Source organism: Seriola lalandi, unplaced genomic scaffold (genome assembly GCF_002814215.2).
Source record: "Seriola lalandi dorsalis isolate HSWRI2012SDOR001 ecotype SW California unplaced genomic scaffold, Sedor1 jcf7180002054939, whole genome shotgun sequence".
Lineage (NCBI taxonomy): Eukaryota > Metazoa > Chordata > Actinopteri > Carangiformes > Carangidae > Seriola > Seriola lalandi.
Genome location: NW_019525659.1, coordinates 1,960,567 through 1,987,205, shown reverse-complemented (window position 1 = coordinate 1,987,205; position 26,639 = coordinate 1,960,567). Strand labels below are relative to the sequence as shown.

At 41.2% G+C, this 26,639-nt stretch overlaps 1 protein-coding gene across 3 annotated transcripts; it reads right to left on the bottom strand.

Moving 5' to 3' along the window:
* Positions 1 to 35: 35 nt before the first annotated feature.
* On the bottom strand, positions 36 to 25,047 carry pkn3 (protein kinase N3). 3 transcript variants are annotated; one of them, XM_023397872.2, is made up of 22 exons: positions 24,748 to 25,047; positions 20,197 to 20,473; positions 18,945 to 19,114; positions 18,453 to 18,576; positions 16,892 to 17,043; positions 14,899 to 15,115; positions 14,561 to 14,740; positions 13,000 to 13,109; positions 10,037 to 10,180; positions 9,677 to 9,752; positions 8,460 to 8,619; positions 6,943 to 7,033; positions 6,728 to 6,789; positions 4,954 to 5,023; positions 4,601 to 4,692; positions 4,268 to 4,444; positions 4,113 to 4,175; positions 3,902 to 3,978; positions 3,503 to 3,645; positions 2,756 to 2,863; positions 2,566 to 2,646; positions 36 to 758 (listed from the first exon to the last, which is right to left on the bottom strand). In XM_023397872.2, the coding sequence occupies exons 1-22, from the start codon at positions 24,766 to 24,768 to the stop codon at positions 558 to 560; spliced, it is 2,796 nt and encodes a 931-aa protein (XP_023253640.1). In that variant the 5' UTR covers positions 24,769 to 25,047; the 3' UTR covers positions 36 to 557. The 3 variants fall into 3 exon arrangements, with proteins under 3 accessions (XP_023253640.1, XP_023253641.1, XP_087027801.1); XM_023397873.2 differs by having other exon boundaries at positions 4,954 to 5,020; XM_087171675.1 differs by lacking the exon at positions 24,748 to 25,047 and adding an exon at positions 19,952 to 20,018 and having other exon boundaries at positions 20,197 to 20,280.
* Positions 25,048 to 26,639: the final 1,592 nt, after the last annotated feature.

Below are 26,639 nucleotides of genomic sequence, written 5' to 3'. Positions count from 1 at the left end.
AGATCTGTTTATTCATTCATATCTCCTTCGTGTAGTTTAATATGTATCCTTCATGAGTTTTATTTTAAAAATCCATATGGAGTAGTATTGACAGAAATATCAGCACATCACATCCCATCAACATATAACAGGTTATTTAACAACAGCTGGATATAAAATGATCAGAGTAGAAAAGTTCATTCAGTTTTCTTCATTTGGATATTTACAGAGCCGGACTGAGGAGGCAGTGCTGAGCATCACTGGCACAATCAACATTTATATAAAAAATCCTCCCACCACAGCTCTGACAGAAACAGCTCCAAATCCATTTGGTATAAAGTAAATGCTGCATCATGAAATCAGAGGCAGTGAGGGTCAGACTGGCGGTGAAGTGTGACAGGCTGTTTTTGTAGTGTGCAGGAAACAGTCCACAAAGATGACGTGGTCCAGTAACTGGAGCTATGTGTACGGAAAGAGGAAAAGAAAAGGTAAAGAGTGTCGTGTCTATAATTCTTGTTGAATCAGAAGCACAAAAGGTGGAAACAGGAGCCGCCTGTGACAGAGGGAGATCCCTCGGGTCAGCTCATAAAGGAGAAGTCAAAGTCAGCAAAGATCTCCTGCTGCTCTGCAGTGAGGACGCAGGGCGTCCGTGGGAGGGTGAGGACTGGCTTGAGTCGAGTGAACTCCTCGTCGAAGTTACTGACGTCCTGTGGCGCCCTGATGACCGGCAGGAACGGTGGTTTCACCTTCTTGGCCAGGAGAGCGTTCCAGTCCGTCCCCTGTCAACACAACAGCAGGAATCACTCACAGGTTTCTCAGATCTCAGACTTCCTACATATTTACCATTTCAAAACTCCACATTTTTCAGAACATAATTGACATCTGGATACAAACAGCTGGATGTTAATTATGTAAATAAGTGCTTTTAAAATCCAACTGTTAACATGTACCCTGACTGTACATACCATTTTCCTCTGTGTTGATTCATCAGAAGATATACTTGTGGTTTTAAGAACCAAAAACCATCTCAATGTAGTTTTACATCTCTCTGGAGCTCTAGTAACGACAGGTCAGTGAGCCAATCAGAGGAGAGGAAGAACTGTATGACTGTAGTTTGCTACTGTAGTGCATACATATGAATTAATACCTGACCCAGAAGTTCAGTGCATTTGAACTTTTGTATTATTCAAGCTGCTAAAACTGTAATGTTGATCAGTTTCTGTCCTGTAAATTAAAATAACTTTATACTTTCAACCTCTACAGTAACAGTAAAGACGTTCATGTAAATTCACCAGGGAACTGAATCATTTAAAGTCCACTGACTTTGCTCTGGAAATCACACACTCCTACGCTCTGCTCAGACTCAGCTCTCCACCACATCAAGCTGAAGTTGGCACTCTCTCCCTCCCTCTCTCTCTCCGTCACTCACTGTGGTAAATATTTTGGCTGCAGCTGTAAAACATTCTGCTTGTATGATCAATTAAATTCACAATTTATGAATTTCATATTTTAGAAAGTGAAATAGTCTGGAAACAAATATTCTTCCAGACTTATCCAGACCTGGAAAAGACTACAGTGAAATTCCAGACTTCTCCAGCTGTGTAGAAACTCTGACATCCAAGCAGTGAGTGTGTGTGTACTGCCCTGTTGCTTGGGTCGGTGTAAATTAATATTTATGTGATGGTTCATGATGTACTAACATCATCATCATCATCACAGATGTCTCTTCCTCTTTAACTGACAGTTCAACTGTTTTCAGGAGCCGGTTTCACAGAGACAGACTTTGACTGTGTCTTAGATAGAACAAACAGCCAGACTTCAGATAGACGTCTAAATGCATCTGTTGCACAAAGCAGATTAGTTCTTGACCATCTAAAGCTGGACTGTAGTACAATGAATTCTGGGTAAATATTTCTAAATATAAAAAAAATGGCCGACCGAGGACCCACATCTAACCTTTGCCCCAGGAGAAAATGTTTGTCTTTTGAAGAATTCAACCGTTACAAGAACATTTTATTTTGGAAATTCAGCAGAGTGAAACAATAAAAAGAAAAATCTGATTTGGTCTCTAAAAACTCTTTAACTTCTTTTTGCTCTCTCCATGACAATGTCAGCGAACCACAAATTATGAGCCATATTTTCCTGCTTTTTGTTGTTGGGTTTGATTGTCACTGATTACCATGTTACCATGGTAACTGGTCTTAGGCCTGAGTTAGCCTGGGGGTAAGGTGTATAATGTTTGACTTAAAATGAGTCAGTGTTTATTTTTGTGAAAACTAAAACTACAGTCCGAAAAACCTTTGTGAAACTGGCCCCCGATGTCACATCAGCTGCTGTCCTCACGTCTCAGTCTTTAACTCACCCACTCCTCTGCTGTTACTGCTCAAACACAACACACTACAACTGCTTTCAGAGCTAATACTAAGCCATTTCGGTTTATAGACCCTTCTTTTAGGACGTTTACTTTAAGTGACACTTCCTGCTCAGTTATCACTTTGACAGTCTCAACTCCTTTCAGCACTTTGCACTTTGGGCACCACCTGTTGTGAAAGAACCACAGCAGGTGATTTAGTGCAGAATAACGACCTGGAAGAATCTGTGTCTCTTGATTTCCGAGGCGTCGTCCTCTCCTGCTCCCAGTCTCATCTCAGGATTTTTCTGTAGCAGCTGAAACAGAGAGAGTGAAGGAGGAGGAGTCAGTACAACAGGTGGCCTTCAGATCATTCAGAGACCTGTGGCTCAGTCAACTGTCGACTTAGATCCACTTGACACTGACCTTCTGAGTGAGGGACACAGACTCAGGAGAGAGGAAGCGAGGGTAGCGCACTTCATCGTTGACAATGCTGTCAAAAACCTCCTCCTCATCATCACCTGGGAACGGGGACTGAGAAAGAACAGAGAACAGCACAGAATTAATCCTCATCTACAAGAATCAGTTCCTGCTCTGGTTCTATGACCACCACCCTGTATGAACAAACCCAGTCCTGATCCAGTTCCAACCTCAACAATGAGACAAACTGTCCTTGTTCTGAGTAAGAAGAAGTCTCAGGGTCCAGCAGCAGCTGACGTGAGTCGGACAGATCAAAGTTAGTCTCTGATTTCTGTCACTGTCTCTCTGCAGCAGGAAGGCAACAATGTGTTTGTGTTTTCAGAGACAGTCTGATACTAAAAACACAGGCTGAGAACTGATTTCAGTCTCTGCTGAACGTGTATTTTGACACAGAAAGAGAGAGTTTGTCCTTTCACTTCCCCTCAGAGATTTAACGTGATTAAACATGTGTTGCACATTGTATATATTTTTACCAAATTTATATTTTCACATTTTCATTGTAAATATTTTATTGAAAATATTTTCTATTTATAATTAAGCTACTGACCTGCAGTGCTTGTTTTGCTTTATCTTTCTTTATATTTTTTCTTCTTCTGTGTTTATTTTTATGAACCGAAGCAAATTCAACAGCAAAGCAAATTCCTCATATGTGAAAACCTTCATGTCAATAAACCTGATTCTGATCATACTGACCTCCCCCACCAACATCTCATAGATGAGAACCCCCAGCCCCCACCAGTCCACACTGCGAGTGTAGTTGTTGTCAGTCAGGACCTCGGGAGCCAGAAACTCTGGTGTGCCACAGAAGGTCGAGGTGCGGTCCCCGTGGCCCATACCTACACTCAGCACAGTGATGACACACACGCTCAGTCACAGCTGACACATCAGAGGAACTTCAACATCCAGGTAATTATAAGTTACAGCCTGACGTCATGAGAAAAGGCCTGAACACACAGAGTCCTGACAGGACCTGATGTGGCAATCACTGCTCACCCACTGCATCTCAAATCCACAAAGACAGATCAGTGTTTCAGAGATACTGATGACTTCCAGCTGTTTTACTGTCTGTGTGTTGTAGATAAAGAGTCTTACCTTCTTTACACAAACCGAAGTCTGCGATCCTGACGAAACCATCAGCATCCATCAGCAGGTTATCCAGCTTCAGGTCCCTGACGCACACGCACACACACACACACACACACACACACACACACACAGAGAGGCAGACAGACATTATGCTACATGCTGCCAACATGCAGCCAGGTGTGAGGCGGTTGTGAGAGCAGCATGGAGGAGGACTCACCTGTACACGATGTGGTTTTGGTGCAGAAACTCCAGACCCAGCAGCACACACGACGAGTAAAAGCTGAAAGCACAGAAGTGACGATGACACTGATGATATATGATGATGTGTGTGCGTGGCGGCTGACTGTGGCTGAGGGCGCGACGTGGACTCACCGGGTCTGTTTCTCAGTGAAGACGCTGGTGTGGATGTGTGTCATCAGGTCTCCTCCCGGGGAGTAGGCCATCACGAAGCACACGTGGTCTGAGGTCTGGAAGCAGCCGTACAGGTTCACCAGGAAAGGATGGCGAGAGGTGTTGATCACTTCAAAGATCCTCTTCTCACACATGAGGCTGCACACAGACACACACACACACAGCTGGTCACTCATGACATGAATGCTGGGTATTTAAGCACTTCACATCAACTACTGTACAAAGCCATTTTGCCATGACAACACACACACTGTATGAAAACAACACCTGGTTATTAGCGGATGGATTTCTTACCTGTCCACTTCGTCTCGTGTCACAACGTCTCCTTTCTTCAGCGCTTTGATGGCGTAAAGTTTACCTGACTTCTTATACTCTGACAGCAGCACCTGGGTCAGTTAAAGGAGAACCAGCTGATGAACAGTGACCTTCATATTTTGTTTTTTTCAAAACATATATCATCTTTCTAGAACACAGAGGAGAGCTGACAGGAAACGAGGGAAGAGAGAGCTGGACAGCAGGAGACGTAGTGATGACATGGTCAGTGTCCTGAGGCCTTGAGGAAGCTCTTAACCTTCATTTCTATTCAGGAGCAGTTTTCTGGTCTAATCACTCGGACATGTTCACAGGAGAACAAGCTGCATACATACCTTCCCAAAGTGACCTCGTCCCAGGACTGAAATACAGTTGAAGTCTTCCATCTGCAGCCCTTCACTCCTGCTACGTGACGATACAGAAGTACACACACATTTAGCAAGTGAACGATTCATAAACCAGTTTTACAGATGTCTGTTTGTTTACACTGTGTTCTCTGTTGGAAAAAGAGTTAACCAGTTATGTACAGCATTTAACTCGAATCCATTAAGTTATCTTCCAACAGCTGAAAGGTGCCACAGAGGAGGAGAAGCCATTCCAGACCAGCTGCAGTGGGTATACGTTAAAGTGTTCAAAGGAAAGTGGGACCAACCCAGGCGTAAAGTTGTCTTAGCAAACCCCAACAACTCTAAAGGTTGGAGGTAAGAAGGTTTGGTTCCACCTTAACTTCTGCTGCAGAACAGACAACCCAAAAAGAACACTTGAAGCCTACAGAAGAAGAGCACATCCTGGGCCGGGAGTGGGTGACACCTCCCTGTAGGAAGCTAGACAGTCCCAGGAAGGGGACGGTGATACCTCCCCACAAAAGACCAGATGGTCACAGAGCCCGCAGGGAGAGAGGCGATCCCAGAGACTGGCTGCCAGACGGGCTGGTAGCAGCACACCAAGTAGTGGATCACTAGCAGCAGAGAAGTGGATCGGACATAGTGGATCACCTGAGGAACCACTCCCACAGCCTTCTACCAGCGCTGCTGCGGAACATCACACTGCCAATGCTACTGCACCCGTGGAAGTTGGAGACCCAAACATTTTGGCTGAGATGACACCACAGGAGTTTTGCCTCATGCTTGTTGGCCGCCCAAAAGAAGAGGTACACGCACTGCGCCGCATGGGGAGTAAGGAGCTGAAGCGGCGCTCTAACAAAAAATACCTGATCCACAAACATCGTCGCTACAAGCAGCTACAACAACGGGTGCAGGAGTTAGCCCTGGACAGGGATCTTTTTGTCCACCGCTTGAGAGTCTGTCTAAACGTGCCTGAGTCCTACCGACGTTTGAGATGGACTGGCATGACTGGCCTACGTCCAAACACCAAGCCACAGTGAACTGTAGATACTAAACACCTCTCACCAGGGACTAGATCATCTCGTGGATGTTCACAATTACACACCCGTACAACACACCACACTATAACAACATGTTAAAGAGCACAAAGCATTATGTTTGAAGAAAACACACAGAGCACAAGGATTGAAGAACACAGAAGATATAGCACTATGTTTAATGAAGAACACACACTGGAAATTATATATGTATTATACTTGTACTGAATGATATATGAATTAACTTTGCACTGGATTTTGAACTTGCACTGGATGTTACGTTCCAATACACTCTTTATCTAAAATGAATGTATTCTGTGAAATGTACCTAGCCAGCCACCATAGGTGATGTCAGTTACTATTACTCAAGCTTGTAAACCATGTTTAACCAGAAAGCAGCCCTTGCATAATAATTGTTACTTACACAGGCTCCATTTGCAACTCCCTATAAGCATATGTTCAACCTGTTAGTAAAGTATAGTACACAAATGCATCCTGAGCCACGTAGAAGGACCAACCACTCCTCTGACACAGTCTGATTAGTCCCCACACACACACACACACCCACACACACACACACACACCTCAAAAACATTTTCCCCAGTGGGAGGAACCTGAGCTAAAGTCTTATCTTACTACACACAAAATATATTTAAAGTATTCCAGGGAGATAATAATAAATAATTCCACACAGAAACACTGAACTCCATGTTCCCACTGTTACTTACTGTGGAGGTGGATGGATGGAGGCTTGTCTCTTTGGCTTTGGGCTCTTGTTTTCACCTGGAGACTGTTTGATCAGGAAGATAAACAGGTAGAGACATTAACTGACACATCAGCGGAACAAAACCACTGCCCTGCTAAATATCCTTTACCATCAGCCCCGTTCTATTTGACTACTCTCAGTGATGATGGTGTTCGTGTGACAGATAATCTGACTCACCAGTGGAGAGCCTTTAGTGTTTTTCCTGGAGAGGTGTGGAGATCTGCCAGGTTGTTCTTCAGCAAAGTTTAGACTCACTGCAGCAGGTTCTCTGAGAACAAGAAGAGGACTGTGTGTTACACTGACACCTATACATGCTGATGATGGTTTACTGACTGTTTTTAATTCTGTCTTTTGGTTGAGCTTCAGTGATGCACCATGATCTCCTGAATGTCTTTCAGCAGCATCTCCACAACCAAACAAATTCCAAAAAGAAGGTTTTAGCCAGTTACTCTCAAAGCCACTTGTTGTTCATATTTCTACAATATTGACACATTTTTTACATTGTAGTTTTAAAAGAAAAAAACTATCCAAAATAACAAACATCTGAATGTTCTAAAATAATTAGTTTTTCTTTGTTAGTCATTTATCAGATCTTCTTTTTATCTTACTTCATAGATATAATAATTTAAGATCTCAAAGGAGCCAGCTGTGAGTTTTCCTGAACATGGTTTCTTGTCAGGAGCAGGTGGTGGTGAATTTTACTTGACAAGAGCTTCAGTCATCGTTGCGTTTACAAGACAGGAGGTTATAATACGTAAGACTGGAGGCTACAGTGACTCGGTATCGGAAAGTGATGAGGCAGACTGGGGCTAGCTGGTTAGCATGCTACCTTTTAGTGGAAGAAAAGACGTGATAGAGACCAGAGTTAACATTGGTGTTTCTTTCTACCTCTGGATACAGCTGTTGGTGAGTAAAGGAATGCAGTTTGATGCTGAACTCACAACATTTCTTCCAGACTGGTAAGTGAACAGATGCTAATGCTAACATTAGCTATGTAGCAACAGCTAAACTTACATATGGCTTCTTTAAGTTTTGCCGGCATTATTTTGAAGATTTCTTATCGTGGAATACTTTATGTCTTTGCTTTAAAAACATTTCAGACATACAATAAATATCCAAAATGGAATAAAGTGCTATTTACCACTGACTATTTTCAGTGGTGGATTAATCCACATTTGGTGCTCTAGTGAGTATTTGGGACAGCAGGACAGTGTGTGTGTATGTGTGTGTGTGTGTGTGTGTGAGTCAAATAAACTACAGTGTGTGTTGAAGGAACATGTCACCCAGTGACACAGTGAGACGCACTGATGTGTTTGAAAAGTTTGTGGACAATGATACATCAGTCTTTAGAATCACACAGTCCCTGTTGGGAGACAGATTTAATGTTTTGGTTCTACACATGGGATTTTGTTGACAATAAATAATAATAATAAGTAAAGAAGATCAACACTGTTATCCTTTCACAATATAATTATCATTATAAACCCACTGTGTCCGACTCTTAACTCTGAATGCAGGTCAGTGATTACGCTGCTGTCCACTGGAGTCACATCCTCTCCACTCTCAGTAACATGAGTGGGTAGAAAAACAGCCTCAAGTCACAGTGGAGAGCTGCACAAAGACATTAATGAGTCACTGCTGAAGCAGCTCTTTCATAGACGTGTTTCTGGGTCACAGTGTCCACAGAGTCTTACCGAGACTGAGAGGTGGTGGAGGACGTGGGGCCAGTGTTAGGGGCTGCTAATGGGGGACTCATGGGCTCCAGGGAGCTGCAGGGAGGCAGGATGCTCATCATCAAACGACCCCACGTGGCAAAGTTCATGTTCATCTGGGCAGCACGCAGGAAGTCCTTCCCTGTGAGGAGAGATGGACACAAAAAGAAGAGATAAAAGAATATTTATCTAATTACCGTTAGACATACAACAGTGTCTAATGCCTGGTAGCTGTCAGATGCCTGTTCTCACTTCTTGGGTTTTCGATGACATATTTACTTAGGAATTTCTGTGTCCAGTTGGCCTTTTCAAGTTTTAATTCCAGTTAAGAAAATGTAACGTAATGTATCATGGATTTTAAATGGATCTATACAGAGGTAGTTTATTGGTGAGAAATGGTCATTTAATTGGTCTCAATCTCTCAGAACACGCCAGTCTTGGTTGTATTGAAGTTAAATCATCTGTTCACAAACAGAAGTTCCAGGTGCTCAGGTGGTTTCCACTGAAGCTCAGAGCTCCACTGTTCCAACTCAGTGTGGTTCATAATATTTCAAACAAATGATCCATCAGGTCTGAGTGAACTCATGTCCACCAGACTACAGAAGCTCAAAATTGACTTTTATGTAGTTTTAAGCCACGTACACTTTTCAAAGAAACAAGCTGAGGAAATGTTAGACAGCTCAGCTCCCAGCTGCTGGAGACAATCTTTAATGTGAAACTGCTTCATTCAGGGTTTTTAAATGGATTTAATCACCTGGTCGCTCTGTTATAGAGAGGAGGAGCCAAACCCTCCTGAACGATTGACACTGAAGGATCCTAACAAGGAGAAGCTGACTGCAATGACAACATCTCCCATAATCCCCACGCTACTTCACAATGTCACTAAACATCATCTTTAGTTATTGTTTTGATTGAGAGACCCCTGTGGCTTTTTAAAATGATATTGTGTGACGTGTATCTGTACAGTAAAACCCCTTATGTTAAAAAACCCAAACACAGTTAATTAAACCTCATGACGCTTAAACAACAAGAGATGTAAAATACAATCAGTGCAAATTTACACACCACAACTACGTGTAAATCCAGACCACAGCCTGACTGTCAAGGAAAGGAAAACTAGTTCTGATAAAACAGCTAATATCAACAAATAAACCTGACCTGAAGAACTGATGCAAGACAACATGAATAAATGTTTCTACCTTTTTCTTTAGGGAAAATCCTCCTCTGTCTCTGGAGGTTGGATCGCCGCTCGATGACGGGATTGATGAATGTCACCTGGAGATGAACAGAACAGCTGAGTGAGTTTCAGGTGTAGGACTGCTGCAGCATCAGTACTGGTTCAACACCATGTTTCCCTGCTGCTTCCTCCATCAACACAAAACAAACCACTGAGAAAAACAGAAGCATTTTTATAGTTGAACAATAATGATAATAACAATAACAACAATGATGAAGAATTAACTTGTCCATTATTTATTGTTTCAGTTCCTCAGTGATGATTTTAAGTTTAATTCCACAGACACAGGTGAAGAACTGAAGGTTAGAAATGAGAGTGAAACCTCGATGAAGAGGATGCCCTGAGGCTCCAGCTGCAGACACATCCCATGTCTCCGGTTGTCCAGGAAGTCCTCCAGCCGCAGGAACTTCACCCCACTTAACGCCCGCCAGTCCCTCCAGTACACCGCGATCTCCAGCTCCCTGGACTGGATCCACACACACACACGTTACAGATCGATACACACGTTACAGATCCACACACACACACACACACACACACACACACACACACACACACATCTCCCTTCACTGCCTGACAATAAAAGGCGTAAAATGCCCAAAAATATAACTTAAAAAATAATGGATTCCTGAAAAGTGGTAACAGATAACGTCTTTAAACTCTACTCTGCTGAATTAGTGCTGAGCTTCCATAAAACAGAATGAACAGAGTGGTCAAATTCAGAGCAGAACAGGCTGAGATTTAGAAAACTTCTACATCAAACATGAAATTCTCCTGGTTGAATCATCAGTTCTGAATACGAACAACTGTGTTGACAAAAAAAGTCAAAACTACTAAAGCATGTTAAGTTAACTATGACTCCCAGCGTGCATTTCAGAAACAAACATCTAAATCACTGAGCTCAGGAAACAGTGCTGAGAATTTAAATTTAAATTAAATCTATTTGCTTTTTACATTCTGAGTCAATTTGCATGAATTAATAAAATACGGTGCTTTTTTTTTTTTACATTTCAAAATTCAATAACAAAGTGTTTTGAATTTGCTCAGATTCACACTCTTATTCTCCATGGCAACGGTGACATGACAATCCTCCAGAGCCACAGATGTAGTTCTCCTCATGACTAGAAAACTGACCTGCATGAGTAATGTCAGCGACGTCCCCTTTAAAATGTCCCAGCTAACCAGTGAGAGCGAGAGCTGGGTCAGTCAGTACTAAGCCAAGGTCTTCAGCCTCAAACCCGCGTAGAGCAAATGTCAGAGGATTAGTGTTGGGATTACATGAGACAGAAGTCAGAGCTCTGTGCTGCTGACAGATGTTCACCATTAGAGGTTGTTAGAGATAACACACTGATCCTGGTTAGTTTAACCATGAGACAAACTGCGCTGATACAGTAGTGAAGAAGAAGACACAAAGAGTTACTGAGACTAATGTACCATTGTTTACATCAGAAACCATCTGAGGAAACATCACTGATCAACACACATTCAATCACCAATTCAAATTCTCAGGGACTGTGGCTATTTCTTCCCCAGACTGAATATAATAATAATAATAATAATAATAATAATAATAATAATAAAAAATGATGACACAGTTTGCTGATCTGTTCTTATGATCAATTTGCTACAGCATTCCTGTGTGCCATACAAATACCTGCTTATTTTCTAACATATGGAACAGAAATGGTGAGTTCAAAGAAAAAGTATGGCTCTTTCCTTCTTGTCAAAAACACATGACACATCTATGACACCTTGTATCTGTCCTGTCTGTAACTCCAGGTCAGAGGTCACATCTGACTCCCAAACCCCTTCTGTTTCCGTTTCATTCTTTAAAGTCTGGCTCTAGGTTTCTTTGCCAAAGGGAGAACGAGGAGAGCGATTTCTTTGTTATTAAACCAGGACTGTTCAATATCCAGAGAAACCAATGATAAAAATGAACCTTGGAACAAAGGTCATCTCTGACAGCTGTGTGGACAGAGGAAAACAGGAGCATCTTTTCAGAGCTTCCTTACCAAAACTACTGGACACCTGTAGTATGTTTGTAACTGTTAAGACTAATTTAACACACAGAGTAAGTAAGTATTTTTGACGAATTTTTTTTTAAGTTTTTGGAAATTTATAAAAGTCGTTGAAAAAGCAGAAACTGAAATTTCTCATTGACAAGTCTTCAGACCTTTAATCCAGTGCTTTGTAGAAGCCCCTTTGGCAGCAGTTTCAGCTTCCAGTCTTCTCGGTCTCTACAAACTCTCCACACCTGGGTCTGTCTTCCTGTCAGATCCTCTCAAGCTCTGTTAGTGTTTGGACTTCTGCTCCAAGGGTTCAGTTTCTGTCTCATCAGACCAGAGAGTCTTGTTCTTCCTGCTCTCAGAGTCTTTAAAGTCTGCCAGTCAGACTCCAGCAGCTTCATATGTCTTTTACTCTCAGTGTCTTCGTCTCGTCTCTCTCCGATAAAGACCTGATTGATGGAGAGCTGTTGAGATGCTCATCTTTCGCAGCTTCTCCGTCTCTGCAGAGGACTTCTGAGGCTCTGTTACAAGGACCAGTGGGTTCTTGGTCTCCTCCCTGACCCAGGTCCGTCTCACCTGGTCCTTCAGTTTGTCTCGACGCCAGCTCTAGAAGAGTCCTGGTTCCAGACTTGTTCCCCTTCTCTGTTCTTTGTCCCACTGTTCTCCACGGAACACTCACTTTTTGCCCTGATCTCTGTCTCACTACAGTTCGATGGTGGACAGAGGTCTACAAAGAGTTCATTGGACTTCATGGTCTCTGTTCTGACCTGCAGTGTCAACTGTGGGACTTGATATACACAGGTGTGAGTCTTTCTAAACTCTGTCCAATCAGCTCAGTTCACCACAGGTAGAGAGATTTTAGTTTTTGATCTTTAATGAATTTTGCACTTTGTCAGCATGGATTATTGAGAGCAGATTCATGTGCAAAAAAATGGCAATTTTATCCATCAATTCATCAACCATTATCCTTTAAGGATTGCAGGCTGGAGCCAATCCCAGCTGACACTGGGTGAGAGGTGGGGTACACCTGGACAGGTCGCCAGTCTATCACAACCATTCACGCTCACATTCACACCTACAGGCAATTTAGAATTCCCAGTTAACCCGCATGTGTTTGTACTGGGGGAGGAAACCAGCCAGGCTCAGGAAGAACAGGTAAACTCCTGCTGTGAAGTGACAGTTCTGATCCGCTCATGTCACCATAAGAGAAGAGAAGTGGAGTAATCACTGAGGAAAAATGCAGCTCTGGCTCAAATGTGATAAAGTGAGAGTCACTGACCCTTTCCAGCTCGATGCTGAAGCTCTGGCCCCAGGCCTCTTTGCCCAGCTGTCTCCAGTGTGTGTGCCCCACCATCCTGTTGTCCACCTTCAGTACAGCACTGATCTCAGCTGACACACAAACACAAAGACATAAACTGATACACACAGCAGCTAATAAAGGCTATGAAGATTGTAATAAACTGTGTTGAGAGAAATACAGTGTAAGCTGCTGTAACAACAGAGTGTGAACACAGACAACAGTCTTCTCTCTGAACAGTGTCCTCCGAGTGTCCAGCAGAGATTCAACTGTACCTCTCACCTGAGTTACCTTCTATAGCAATATTAAGCTTTGTCATACAGAAGACAGGAGATCTCATTTTGTAATTACAACTTCTGTATCTCATAATTAGGATTTATAAACTGATAGTTACAAGAAAACTCTCACAATTATAGGTTCCTGATCTTGTAATTATCTATACTGCAGAAATATGAGCTTAAATATCAATATAAATAAAGCTCCATATTTTCCTCTTCTTCTGTGTTTTATTTGTGTTTGTTAGTTGATCCATAAGAAGATATATTTGTGGTTTTATGAACCAAAAACCATCTCAGTGGAGTTTTACATCTCCTCTCTCAGGCTTCTCTCTGGAGCTCTAGTAACAACAGGTCAGTGAGCCAATCAGAAGAGAGGAGGCTCTGATCCTCTCTTCTGATTGGCTGACTGTTTTCTGAGTGATCCGATAAAAATATAGCAGAGATCAGGTAAACACTCAGAGAAACCAAATCCTGCAAGGTTGGATGGTGGGTCCAGGTGGGCGGGGTTAGGGCCTGGCTGAAGGTAGTGACTGCTTTGTTGTGACATCACAAAGTCCCAGAAGTCCTGACGGCTGGTTTTAAGGCTCCGTTTCTCAATACAGGCTGTGTGCATTTCTCTGTGGACTGAGGCTTTGATACTTTCACAGTATTAATATAGAACCTAGACCTGATCTATAATCAAACAACACATGGACAGACTGGATGGATGTTTAAATGATTTCTGTCTTTTATCAACTCTTGGATTATCTTTAGGCTCTTGCCTTTAAAAACATTTCAGATTTACAATAAATGCTCGTAAAGGAAAAAGGCTCTTGTTGGGGACTATTTTCAGTGGTGGATTAATCCACATTTGACATTCATGGGGATGAAGGAACATGTCACCATGATGTGCATTAATGCCTTTTATGGACAGTGAGAGAGACAGGGAGACAGGGAAGCATTACTATTTTCAATAATGCACCGGGTTAGAGGTGAAATTTACAGCTTCAGTTCTCTGACAATCTCATTCATATGAAAGAAAAACTGGTGTTGTAACTTAAATATCTCTGACTGAATCAAATAGGGACCATGTGAATCGGAATTGAAACGATTTGGGAAAACACACAGCCCGAGCAGACACCATTCCTTACTTCACCTCATCTGCATGTTTTTATATATGTGAGTATATTTCAGGGTGTCGTGGTAATATTGTAACGACAAGGTGCAACATTTTTCTTCCCTACACAAAGGGAACAAAATAATTGTTTAGTTGAGTATTAACTTACAGGACAGTTCATCAGCCTTGGTGGTCTTGCCATTGGCACTGCGCCCTGATAGGCCAGCTCTCACCTTCAGGGACTTTCCATCGGACAGGTTTCCAGGGGTGGCCGGGCTGGTCACACGACCACGGCCTGGAACCGACTCCAACAGGTCTTGGCAGCCCATCAAACAAACCTCTAACCGACCTGAGAAACAGTGTTTCAGTCATCAGTTCAGCGCTGAGAAAATGCAAATGTTGAAGAGATTACAGAAAAATATGAGGTCAGACAGATGAGGTAAGACATTTACCAAGGACATTAAATGAAGAAAGTTGTTTTTTCTTTTTTTTGATATTGGCTACAACCTGTTAGACTGGCAGGCTTGAAGAAGGACGAGGAGGAGGAGGACGAAGCGCTGGACTTCTTGTTTGGTGTGCCGTAGGACGGGGAGGTTCCCAATACTAGTTCCTCTTTGATGGCGACATGCTCGGGATGGTTGTGAGGCAGCTCACTCAAACGCCTCTCCAGGGAGAGACGCAACAAATCCACCTTCTGAGACGACTCCTGCATTCGTGCCTGAGCCTGAGGGACACAACACGGTGACTGAGGAATACAGACAGCTCAGACTCTCTTTTTCCTACAATATCTTTGGGAGGAATTTGTCTTTATTAGACAGAGATAGGGAAAGGAAGCATGGAGAAGAGAGAGTGGGCTGTGACAGGTACTACAAGTCCCCAGCCAGAATCAAACCGGTGAAATTTGGTTACACGGTAGGGGCCTTAAGTTAGGTGTTTTGTGGGAGAGATACAGTATGCAGCAATCTCTGAATGTGTGAAAATCTTAATGTTTGTAACCTGTTTAAAGTTTGACTGAAGTTTCTACAACAAAGTAAGAATGCGCAGGAAGAGGCTGAATGAGACTGGGTTTGAAAGTTTCTCTCTCCTGGAGAAAAACAAGAAAATGATCATCATTTTATTTTCTTGCTATAAAATAAATGACCTGTCTGTCATGTTGCATCTTATACATTGTTTACATTAATTTTCAGCACCTGTGATGACATGAATACATGAGTGTTACAACAACCTGAACTGTGTTCATCTCTGTCAGAACCTGAGCTGAGCTGTTCTACAACACACTCCTCACCACTCACTCACACAGACACTGCAAACACACTGACCTGCAGACGTACACACCCTATTCCATGTTTGTACTTTATTTCATTAAATGATTTGCAAAATGCAGAGACTTTGTGTGGTCTCCCACTTTGTCACACACTGGTGAGCTAGGTTGTGACAATGTTCCCTCTCCATATGATCAGTGTGCGTTTCAAAGTCCGACTTTAGTTTAATCCTGGTTCAGTTTGTTCAGCTCATTAAAGACTCTCACAATAAGCTCAGTGTGTCTGAGTCTCCTTTATAGAAAACACTCCTCAGGATGCAGCTTCAGGACATGTGTCCATGTAATGTTTTTTTTCTGTACAACAGCTTCTTTTTTTAATTGTTCCCAATGAGGGGAGAGCTCATGAGGTCGTCCCCTCTCTGAGCACTTCTAGTTGAAAATCTCTGAACTTTTCAGAGAGCCGCTGGTGTTGTCACTGCAGCTCCTTTTCAGGGAACCAATCGATAGAAAGTAACACAGCAGAGACAGAAAAGCCCAGTTGTGGGAGCAGAGTGGCTGGATTCTGAATGACGGTGTTGATATGTTGTCAAGACAGCGTTGTCATAGAAACAAAACCCATGAGCCGTGCTTTTCTGAGGAAGTGCTGGGACAAGGTGCTCCCTAGTGCTGTGCCAGTGTTTCTCTGCCAGAAAAAATAAAATACTAGACGGACACACGCCCTAACTGAAAAAAACACACCTTACAACCTACAGTTTTCTCTTACTGGCTGTTTGTTATCTTGTTATATGCCTCATTCCATTATACCTGATACTGTTGTTATTAAAAGGGGCATGGTTGCTGGTTGGACTGCTTGATGGTATGTGCCATTTCCTGTTAAGGGAGTTTTAACTTTATAATGTTAAACCACAACTTTATTTCTGACGCTTTAATTGTCCGAGGACACCAAAATCTAATCAGTTCATCCTTGAGTCCAAGTGAATGTTTGTGCCAAATTTGAAGAAGTTCTGTCAAGGCGTTACTGAGATACCGCATCCACAAGAATGGGACAGACGGACGGACAACCTGAAAACAGTTTGCCTCCTGCTCTGACTGACACTGACGCAGAGGCATAAACTATTGTAACTCTTACTGGCTGCGGCCATGATGTTTCTACATTGTTTGCAGACACAGTAATTGTCTGATCCCTGGTCACAGACTAATACCTGGCATACATTGAGAACTATCACACCTGGTACTCACCTCTGCGAGTATGCGGCGGTCCTGGATCTTTCGCCCACTCAGCTGCCTCACCACATTTTTAGCACCTTCTGCTACGGCCAACTCGATTTTCATGTGGTGCATGAGCTCGGCCACCCGCAGGTCCATGGGACTGATCATCTCCACAGTCTGACCTGATGGCAGGTGGGGGCAGTCAGACTCGGACACAGTACAGTATCCAGCAGAACAAAAACCTCTGTATGTAACCTCAATGAATAAAACCATTTTGTCTCATATTCAAAATACTTAAATACACACTCGTCATGATCTTAACAGATTTCTCACTTCCCTGTAACCACTTATTCCCTGTTATTAGTTAATAGACACCTTTGTCCATAGTTATACTGTACCATGCTGTTTAATGTATTGGTAAGGTATATAAAATACTGCTTATAGTAGAGCTGGGGGATAATTCACATTTCATCATTTTAAAAAATCTCTGTCCTAATTATGGATTCAAAAGCAAATTATAACTGACAACTCACTAAACTGTAACTCAATAAACTGCACTAATTATTGCAGGTTATGAGCATCTTATCCACATCCACTGGCTGCTTTTTCCAGGACTTTCATCTGCATCTCACTGTCTTCATCAGCAGATAGAAGATGTTTAGTTGTCATGGAGAAAGCTTACTGATGACAGCTCTCTGTCTCCATGAAACCTGAGCACCTCCAGCTCTGAGGTTGTATTAGACTTGACTGTATGTCACAGTGCAGTTTTCTGTTTAAAATGTGTTGTGTTGATGTAATGTAAAACAGTTAAATGTAGTATCAGTTTGATCATATCAAGTGGTTTTTGATTACTTCTTAATATTGTTTGCGTTTGCCTGGTGACAGAAGTTAGAACAGATTTAGGGCGACTCATCTCTTAAGTGGGATTAGTCACAGTTAAAGTTCCTCTCAGACATGTTTTAAACTCTGTAAAAATCCTCTGCTATGATTCATATTTAGTTTAACATGGTTTTCACATGTAGAAAGTGAAAAAAATGTGGATCAGGCCTTGTGCCCCACCCACTACCTGCTTGCTCCATGTGTACAGGTGAGAGAGCAGAGAGTATCAGGATGGTTAGAGGAGGAAACATCAGAGAGACTCAGCCACATGTTCTTTTATTTGTTTATGTGGTTTGTTAGCTTGTAACTGGCAGTGGCTGACACAGTGTTAGTGGTTGCGCTAATGCTAACTCTCTCTCTCTCTCTCTCTGTACTGACAACGTTTCAAGTTTATTTAGCCCCACCCCCCCGTCCACACAAGTTGACAGGATTGGTTCCTGAGGTTTGTAACATATAACCCTGGCTGTGTGAATCTGTGTTTATTAGACTGTCAGTGGTTCACTGCAGTTCAAGGTGGAAACACTCAGTCATGGTGTTGATGATTATTTCTCTCATCATATGTCTGTATTATATAAAAACATCATATTGATGTTAACAAGGTTAAACACTTAATTTTCATCAGAGGGTCTTTAACTGTGTCAGTGTTGTGTGTTTTATACTGTGTTTATGAGGCTGAGACCAGGACTGTGTGCGTGTCTGTAGTTAGGTTTACCATGTGTACCATCTTGTTCCTCGTCTCTGGCTTGACTGACTTTGACGATCTGCATGCGCAGCAGCTCGATCTTTGTGCGACTGTCCTGCAACATCTGCTGGGCTGTCGACAGCATCTTCCTGTCCTGGAAAACAAAACGCACAACTGAAGATCACCACAGTGACTCTGCATTTAAAAAAAGATGGAGGGACAATGCTAACTGAATAAAAATATTTATTAGAGCTTCTAATGTGCAGAAATCAAAAGATTATTTCATTATATGATGCATGAAACACATTCAAGGCTGGCAGAAGGAACCTTTAACACACAAAAGGATAACATTAAAAATTTAAATTAGGTTTACTGGTAGCTTAGGTTTAGTACTAGGGTTGGAGTTGGCCACTTAGTTGTGCTGGTTAAGGTTAAGGTTAAGAGTTAAGGAATGTATCATGTCAATGAGTGGTTCCCACAGGAGATAGTGGAACATGTCTTGTGATGTGTGTTGTCCTGTACCTTAAATGAGCTGTTGGTGTAAGTCTGGATCATGTTCTCAGCACCCTGCTTGACTTTGGTCTCCATGGTGAGCTGCTTCTTCAGGGTCCTGACTCGACCGGCCAGCGGTGATGTGACTTCTTCCCACTGACACGACTCTGCTGACTGGTTGTCTTCTTCCTCCAGACAGCCTGAGTAAAAACAGTCACATGGTGGAGGTTAAATGACCAGTTCAGTTCATGTCTTTAAAGACTCTGTGTGTCATTTTTCTGAGTGTAGCATCTTTCAATTATTCTCAGGGTGTATGTGTTTGTACCCTGACACAACCCTGGAGCAGCAGCGTGTTACAGCCTGCAGTGTCTTTTTGATGCTGCCACTGTTGTATCCAGAATCTTCTCATTCTACTCAAAATGCCCTAAACTAAGTCCAATAGAAAAGTTCATATAAACAGAAGGGAAACCAACAGGTGTTTCACAGACTGTTTTAGCCTGAATGTTTCAGTCTGACAGTTTCAGACTGTTTCAGCCTGACTGTTCTGTCTCCATCTGCATGTGTCAGATAAAACAGTGCTGCTGATATTATTCCCTCTTTCCATATCTTGTACCTCTTAACAGGAACACCACACAGGAACAACACATATATATATTTTACTTGTGCAAAACCTCAGTGTTGTCTTTTAGTGACACAATTTGACTGAATCATTTATACATACTCCTCTAAAAGTCAGGATTTGCAGTCATGCTTTCTGTAGTAAAACAAACAGGGTTCACCCTCTAGTGCATGAAAAAATTGAACACATGAAATATGAATAAATTTTAAAAAATGGCCTAATGGTTCTGCAGTGGAGGCCAGGAATGATCAAACAGGCAGCGTTCATCCTCTCAATAACATGAATATATATACAGTGTGTCACAGAAACCTGCCGATTAGTTTTCAAGATACAAAATGATGAAGCAAAGAGAATATCTAAACCCAAGAGGAGCGTCACAGACACCATTAAGAATAATCTGAGGATGATGAATATCTACCTGCTAATCTGACAATCTGCCTGACAACAGCTGTTCAGATGTCTTCTCTGGATCAGATCAAAAGTGACTGAAAGGACAGATTGACAATTCCTTTTCATTCAGACACACAGACAGACAGAGATCTTGATTTGTTCGTATGTATTTTTTGGAGATGATGCCCTGGGAGTTTGTATAAGAAGATGATTATGTGTTAAACATCTACCATTTTATCAGAAGCAGTATAATCTCCAGGATGTTCTCTGTACCTGTGGTGCTGTCTTTCTCTGTGGCCATAGACCTGGCATTGAGCTCCTGCAGCTCCCAGTGCAACTTGTTCAGCTTGCGGCTCGAGGCCTTCAGTTGACCCTCCACATCGGCCGCACTCTTGCGATTGGTGACGGCCCGCCGCAGCCTCTCCGCCGCCTCCTTGATCTTCAGCTCCCGCTGGATCTCCTGCCTGAGCAGAGTACGAGCATCCTCCAGACGCTGCTGAAACTCTGGGTCCAGAATATCCCCCTCCTCCAGACCCTGCAGGTTACCGCTCTGAAAGACGCACCACAGCAGCTTCAGTCTCTGATCACTGTGCTTCTTACTTATTTAGATATCATGTTACAAAGTATTGTGTTTGCCCATGTTTTTGGATTACTTCTGTAAAAACATACTAATATCACTTATGACAGGATCTAACTGTCTCACCCAGGTCTCAGAGTTGTTTTTCTTGAACGCATCCTTTAAACAAGCATCGTGAATACACATAGATGGATTTGAGGAACAAAATTCCAAGTAGTTTGTTATAAAAAAAAAAGTGTTTAACACCACCTACAATACAAAGGACAGTCATCATCCACATTTCCACCAGGCCACCTGCAATAAGGCTGAAGACAATCATCATCATCATCATCACCATCATCATCTGTAATTTCAGATACTAAATGGAAATGAAGAGCAGGTTGAGTTAACTGGTTGATGTAGCATAAAAACAAAAGGACAAGCATCACTTGACTGGGGGGAAGTAAAACCAGGTTGTGACAGTTTAAGTTAAACCAACAGGAGACCAACGACAACAAATGATACAACACCTCCCACTGGTGGACGAGCTTTCTACTACAGCGGCAGCTTTAAGGAGGTTCCTTTCACCCTGTTTGTTTGTTTGTTTGTTGTTTTGTTTGGATTACATAAAAAGTCCTGAACCAATTTTCACCACACTTGGTGGAGAGATGGGTCATGGACCAGAGACAAACCCATTACATTTTAGTGATGATCCGAGAATCTTTTAATGTAATCTCATCTTTTAAGACTCTTTTTGTTTGGTGCGCTGATATCAGCCAGTAAAACATTACAAGGCACTGGTTGCTTCCTGACTGTCCCACAATAAAAGGAATAGACAGATATTGTTAATGAAGTATATACAATAGAAAAATCATGTCTTCACAATTGACCTTTGGTTGTTTGTCTGGTAGGTTGGATGCCTATTTGTGTATTTAGGTATGTGTATATATACATACATCTAGTCCCTCGTCTTTTTGTTTAAAATAAGGTCAAAGGATGTTGAAAAAGGAAGGGTACTTGGCCATGCTGCTCAGACGTCTAATACTCTGTAACTGCAAGGCTATTTCTCTGTAACTGGTGAAATGTTCTCAACTATCCACTTAATAAAGAACTGCAAAATAATAACAATAATAATAATAATAATAATAATAATAATAATAATAATAATAATAATAATAATAATAATAATAATAATAATAAGACAGATGTGACACGTATTTGATTGTTTGACTTTGGTGGAGGTCTGAGCTCTACTGAGATCTAGTTTTCTTTACTGATTAATCTGTTGATACATTTTTTGATTAATCAACTATTTTATTAATCAAGAAATTAATAATTAATATTATTTAATCTTCAATACAATAAATACATATTTTTTACAATACAATAAAAATGCCCATATAAATTCTGAGAGTCCAAAGTGATGTCTTCAAATGTCTTGTTCTGTTGAACCAACAGATATTTACCTTAAAAACAAATGTGCAATTTTTCTGACTTAATCAATCACCAAAATTGTTTCACATTTCATGTCACTGAATTCTCACAATATATAATTTTTCAATTCTGCGAGCACCACAAACAAAATTCCATTAACCTGCATTGTCTCAGACTATAGCTGCATCTTTAGAGACTGGTGGTGGTGTAAGAGTGTGGGAAAGTTAATGGAAACTTTACAGTTACATTACTCAGAGACTGATCCTCTGTTGTTGTTTTTTGTTTGTTTGTTTGTTTGTTTGTTTTAAACCACTTATTGCTGTCGGAGATCAAATCTGCTCAAACTGTAACTGGCTTTAAAACAAAGCTAAAACTGCTCTGTTCTCCTCTGCCTTCATCTGATCTTTTAATCTTACACTTTTTTTTTTTTTTTTACTGTTTTCTTATTTTGCTTTTTACTTCTATTCTTACGCTTCTTTTATTTCTCTTAAGCACACTGAATGACCTCTGTATATGATAATGTGCTAAACAAATTTATTTGCCTTGCCTTGCTTTGCCTAACTAGACCCGAGTAGACCAGGTCAAGCTCAAACACCACTTTACATAGACCTGTCAAATCTGGGCTCTATATAAACGTCATCTCTCCTGCAGCTTTTGTTCTCGTGCAGCCTCATATCAGCTCACACCCACCTCCATGTTTCAGGGTGACTGTGGTGGTCCTGGCCAGGTCCACGTCAAACCTGCTGAACCACATCTGATCCAAACTAATGTATTTTGGTTCAAAGAATGAACTGCCAACATTCATCAGTTCATTCACTACACCAACTCTAATTTCCACAGAGACTTCTTGTGCTAAGTCAGAAGCTCTTATCTTCTGTTTTTCAATGTGCATTGTTGTGTAAACAATGACTGTGCCTGGCATCATTTGTCAGGACGTCCACTGCTCCTCGTATTATTGGTGGCATGGCTCTTCCTGTTCCTCCTAATCACTGCTACAGCTGTGTTTTAGCTCATGTTCAGTATCTACTGATGCTCAAGTTCCCTCTCGGAAATGAAGTCCTCCAATCTGGTTTCTGACAAAGGATAGATCTGAGGAAGCTGTGGTGGTCACAGGTTCTAGTTCATGTAATCGCAGGTGTACTCAATTCTGTTGCACTAAGGTTTGACTGGTGCCAGTATTTTCATTGTAGTCTATTCCTGATTACCTGTTAGTTTTTAATTATACATAAGCTTAAATACCCTACACTTCAACCTAACAACCTTGTTTAACATTTTACAACATTGCGCTGTACAGTTCTGTTTTGTTGTAAACTGTATTTGTTCTCGTACTCCTCCAGTCATTTAAATAAAAGTTTAAGTCTGTCTCTCTCATGTTCATCTTGTCTCACTGCTTCATTATCATCACTCTTTACCTCTGACACCTTTACTGTCAGGGTAAAGTGAGCTTGCTCTTCATTTTATCTATATATTAAGATATCTTTATGAAAACCTAGCTTTCAATAACACCTGCTGTGTTTCTCCTGCCTTATACCAATCAGCTGAGCTCCAGCCTCATCATCCACAGAGTTTATACTGTATACCTACAAAGCAGCCTCAAATGTGGTCATTTACCACGCTGTCTTATGTGTCTTCAGTGACATAACCCATAACCCATATTAGTGTTTTTAAAAATACAATACAGGTTTTATAAATCTGAATTTGTGTTTTAAACTTTCTTTGGCTTCTGTGGGACAATCTAGTCCATAAATACAGTTTTTAGTTTATGTTTTTATTGTAGACCTGGTCTGACGCAGTCTAGAATAGGGCTGAACAATTAATTGTTGCAATATTATCAAATTCACAATATGACAATTTTTGAAACAAAAGGTAAAATGTGTCACAACATACCATTACAAATGAAGCACTGTGGCACTACACCCTGCCCCAATCTACAGATGTAAGGGAACATGTTTGTTTGGTTCAGATCCCAGCAAAATGACCACTCCCACTAAGCAGTGACTCATATCACAATTTGATTTTTTTTCTGCATATAATCTTAAGGTCTGATGGGGTCTAAATGGTGAAAAAAGTAATTACAAATTGGCCTTTTTTGTGTTTTCACAAACAGACTAAAGATTCATAAATGTGAAACTGAAAATCCAGTCCAGAGTTGACAGGTCTAAGTATGGTGGGGTTGGGCCAGTGTTTTATAATCTAGACCTGGTCTGATCCAAATGGGAAGAAAAGCAGTGAAATCTTTTAAGTGTTTTCACAAATAGAAGTTTTAATGGTTTTAATTTAATGCTGCTGGACACTTAAATTTACCCTTAGGGATAAATATCTATCTTTTTAATATTTAAATGTGGTATATTTAAAAGTACTGAGGCTTTAACTAAGATGTCTTATACAGTTTGATAACAATAAGTGGTTAAAAATAAAACACAGAATCAGTCTCTCAGTAATGTAACTTCAGTTTGGATTGTTATTGAAGCTAACCTCCTTCATTGAGCTAAACTTTACTGAAATAAAAGTTTTTCAGTCGAGATTTGGTGTTTGCTCAAATTAGAAGCTCACTTTACAGATTCATGTTCAGCTCATGTCGAGGATGTAAATTAACTCTTTGTGTCTTTTGTAACTGAAACTGGATCGTTTAAATGGTCACAGTTAAACTTTACAGGTGTTGGTCACAGACACGGGAACTATGAGGAGAAGGGAAACAAGACAAACAGGAAAATCCAGCGCGCCTGCTTTAGCAAAGCAGCAGTTAGCGTCAGGTAACAACTGTAAGCAGTTAATGTCTACCTAATAACTATTCTTCAACTGAAAAGGTGAACAACCTGTGCCATTACATTTACCTGTAGTGTTAAACCTGACATGGTGGCTGTCAGTTATCTGTACCGGACATTCACACGGCGACAACGTCCGCTCCGGCTTCCGACGACCGACGCTCCTCCTCGGGTCAGAGAGTCGGTGGATGGGCTCCAGGAGGACGGACACGGACACGGACACGGACACGGACACAGCACAGCTAGCTTAGCCCAACTGACAGGAGCGTGTGAAATTCAACGTCTGCTGCCGCCGCTCACAGCCTCTCCATGGCCCCGGCCCTATGGTCAACACAGACACTAATCTGAGTAAAAGTTTGAATCGAGTTAAACTGGAGATCTACGCAAAACTGACGTCATTAGACTGCGGCTGGATTGGACGGCAGAGCAGGTGCATAGACCAATCACATTCGATTATTCAGTGCACCTGCCGAGGGTTGTTTTGTCAAGCCTTCACGTAGCCTGTGATTTCCTCTCACATTGCTATGATAAATATGAGAGAAATGCATTTAATAACTTAATTATCCATTAATTTAAATGTTCCAATACCAAATCATTATTTATCTTAATAATTGAATAAAACACAGTCTCCTCTTTAGATAAAAGCTATTAAAATGGCTCTTATATTTGCTGTTGCAAACGAGTTTTGTGAAGACCTCTTCCTGGCTTCTGCTGTTGTTAATGACTTAACATGTATTTTCAATAATGAACTGGACAAACTGGTTAAAAATCTTTAACATAACTTGTTGCAATTACTTATGGTGGACTGAGACGGGCTGACAGAAGCTTTTGTTTCCGAAGTGTGGGTGGGGCTGGAAATCTCTGTCGTCTAATTGAAAAGTTCTATTTTTTTTCATGCTAAATTTATGAAAGTGGTGGGAGTGGGACAGACCCCAAATATATCTTGATATTTTGAATTTTGTTCACAGAAGGGACGCCAACATGAGGACTGAAACATTAAGGGTAAACTTTGGTTATTAATTTATTAATTTCATTCAACCTTTATTTGAACTCAGAAACACATTGAGGTAGAGACATCATTCACAATGTAGTAAAAAAATTAACAAAAAATCCAACTGACCTTGAAACAAAAGAAGGAAGTTGGATAAAAATGTAAAAAATAAAAAGTCAAATTAGTAAAATAGTGAAACCTACCTTAAAGCAATCAAAACATTTTAAAGCTGATGAATCTGCTACAACAAGAACAGCTTAAAATAAAGTAAGATGAAATTAAACATTCAAAACAATAAAAATGTTTATTAAGTCCAAAATTTGATTAAAATCAACCATTAAAATCAAAATGAGATGTTAATGTGTGTGAATATGTCCCTCAGCATGATACGAATGTCTCCAGTGATATCCACTCCAGGTCCACAGGGTCCAGGACAGGTCAGTACGTGGACCTGGAGTGGAGACTGTTATCAACTCTTGTTTTGAAGGACATTGATGAACTGTGAGACTCAACATTTCAGTCAGTGTACAGATTAGCATTATGATTTTTCAATCTGACAAATCAGTCATCACAAGTCAACACTATATTATCCTAGTAAATACAATCAATCTGTCTGTCTGTCTGTCCGACTGCCTGGCTGATTTTTATTTTTAGATCATGGTGACATCTTGTACAGGCTTCAGCTCTACGACTCTAAACTCCTTGATGCTGTCTACCACAAAAATGTTGGGTGGTCCTCTCTCTCTCTGAGAAATGTGATTCGATACATATTTGTTTATTTCCTAGGCCCCTATTTGAAAAACCGGTGTCATAGCTTACTTTCATGTTAGTTTGGTTCACTAGACCAAATTAGACCAGGACTAATGACTGGTTTATGCTCCATGTCCCTCAAGTTCATACTGAACTTGGAAGAATTCCCTTTGGCTTCTTTGCACAGCCCACCTGGAACTCACTACAAAATACAATTTGG

Coding starts and splice junctions, on each gene's coding strand:
- pkn3 (XM_023397872.2), bottom strand. CDS start 24,768: ATGTCAGGTTTAACACTACAG. Junction 18,577..18,944: donor ACACCAACAGCTCATTTAAG/GTACAGGACAAC, acceptor TTTGTTTTCCAG/GACAGGAAGATGCTGTCGAC. Junction 3,646..3,901: donor CTTCGGTTTGTGTAAAGAAG/GTAAGACTCTTT, acceptor TGCTGAGTGTAG/GTATGGGCCACGGGGACCGC.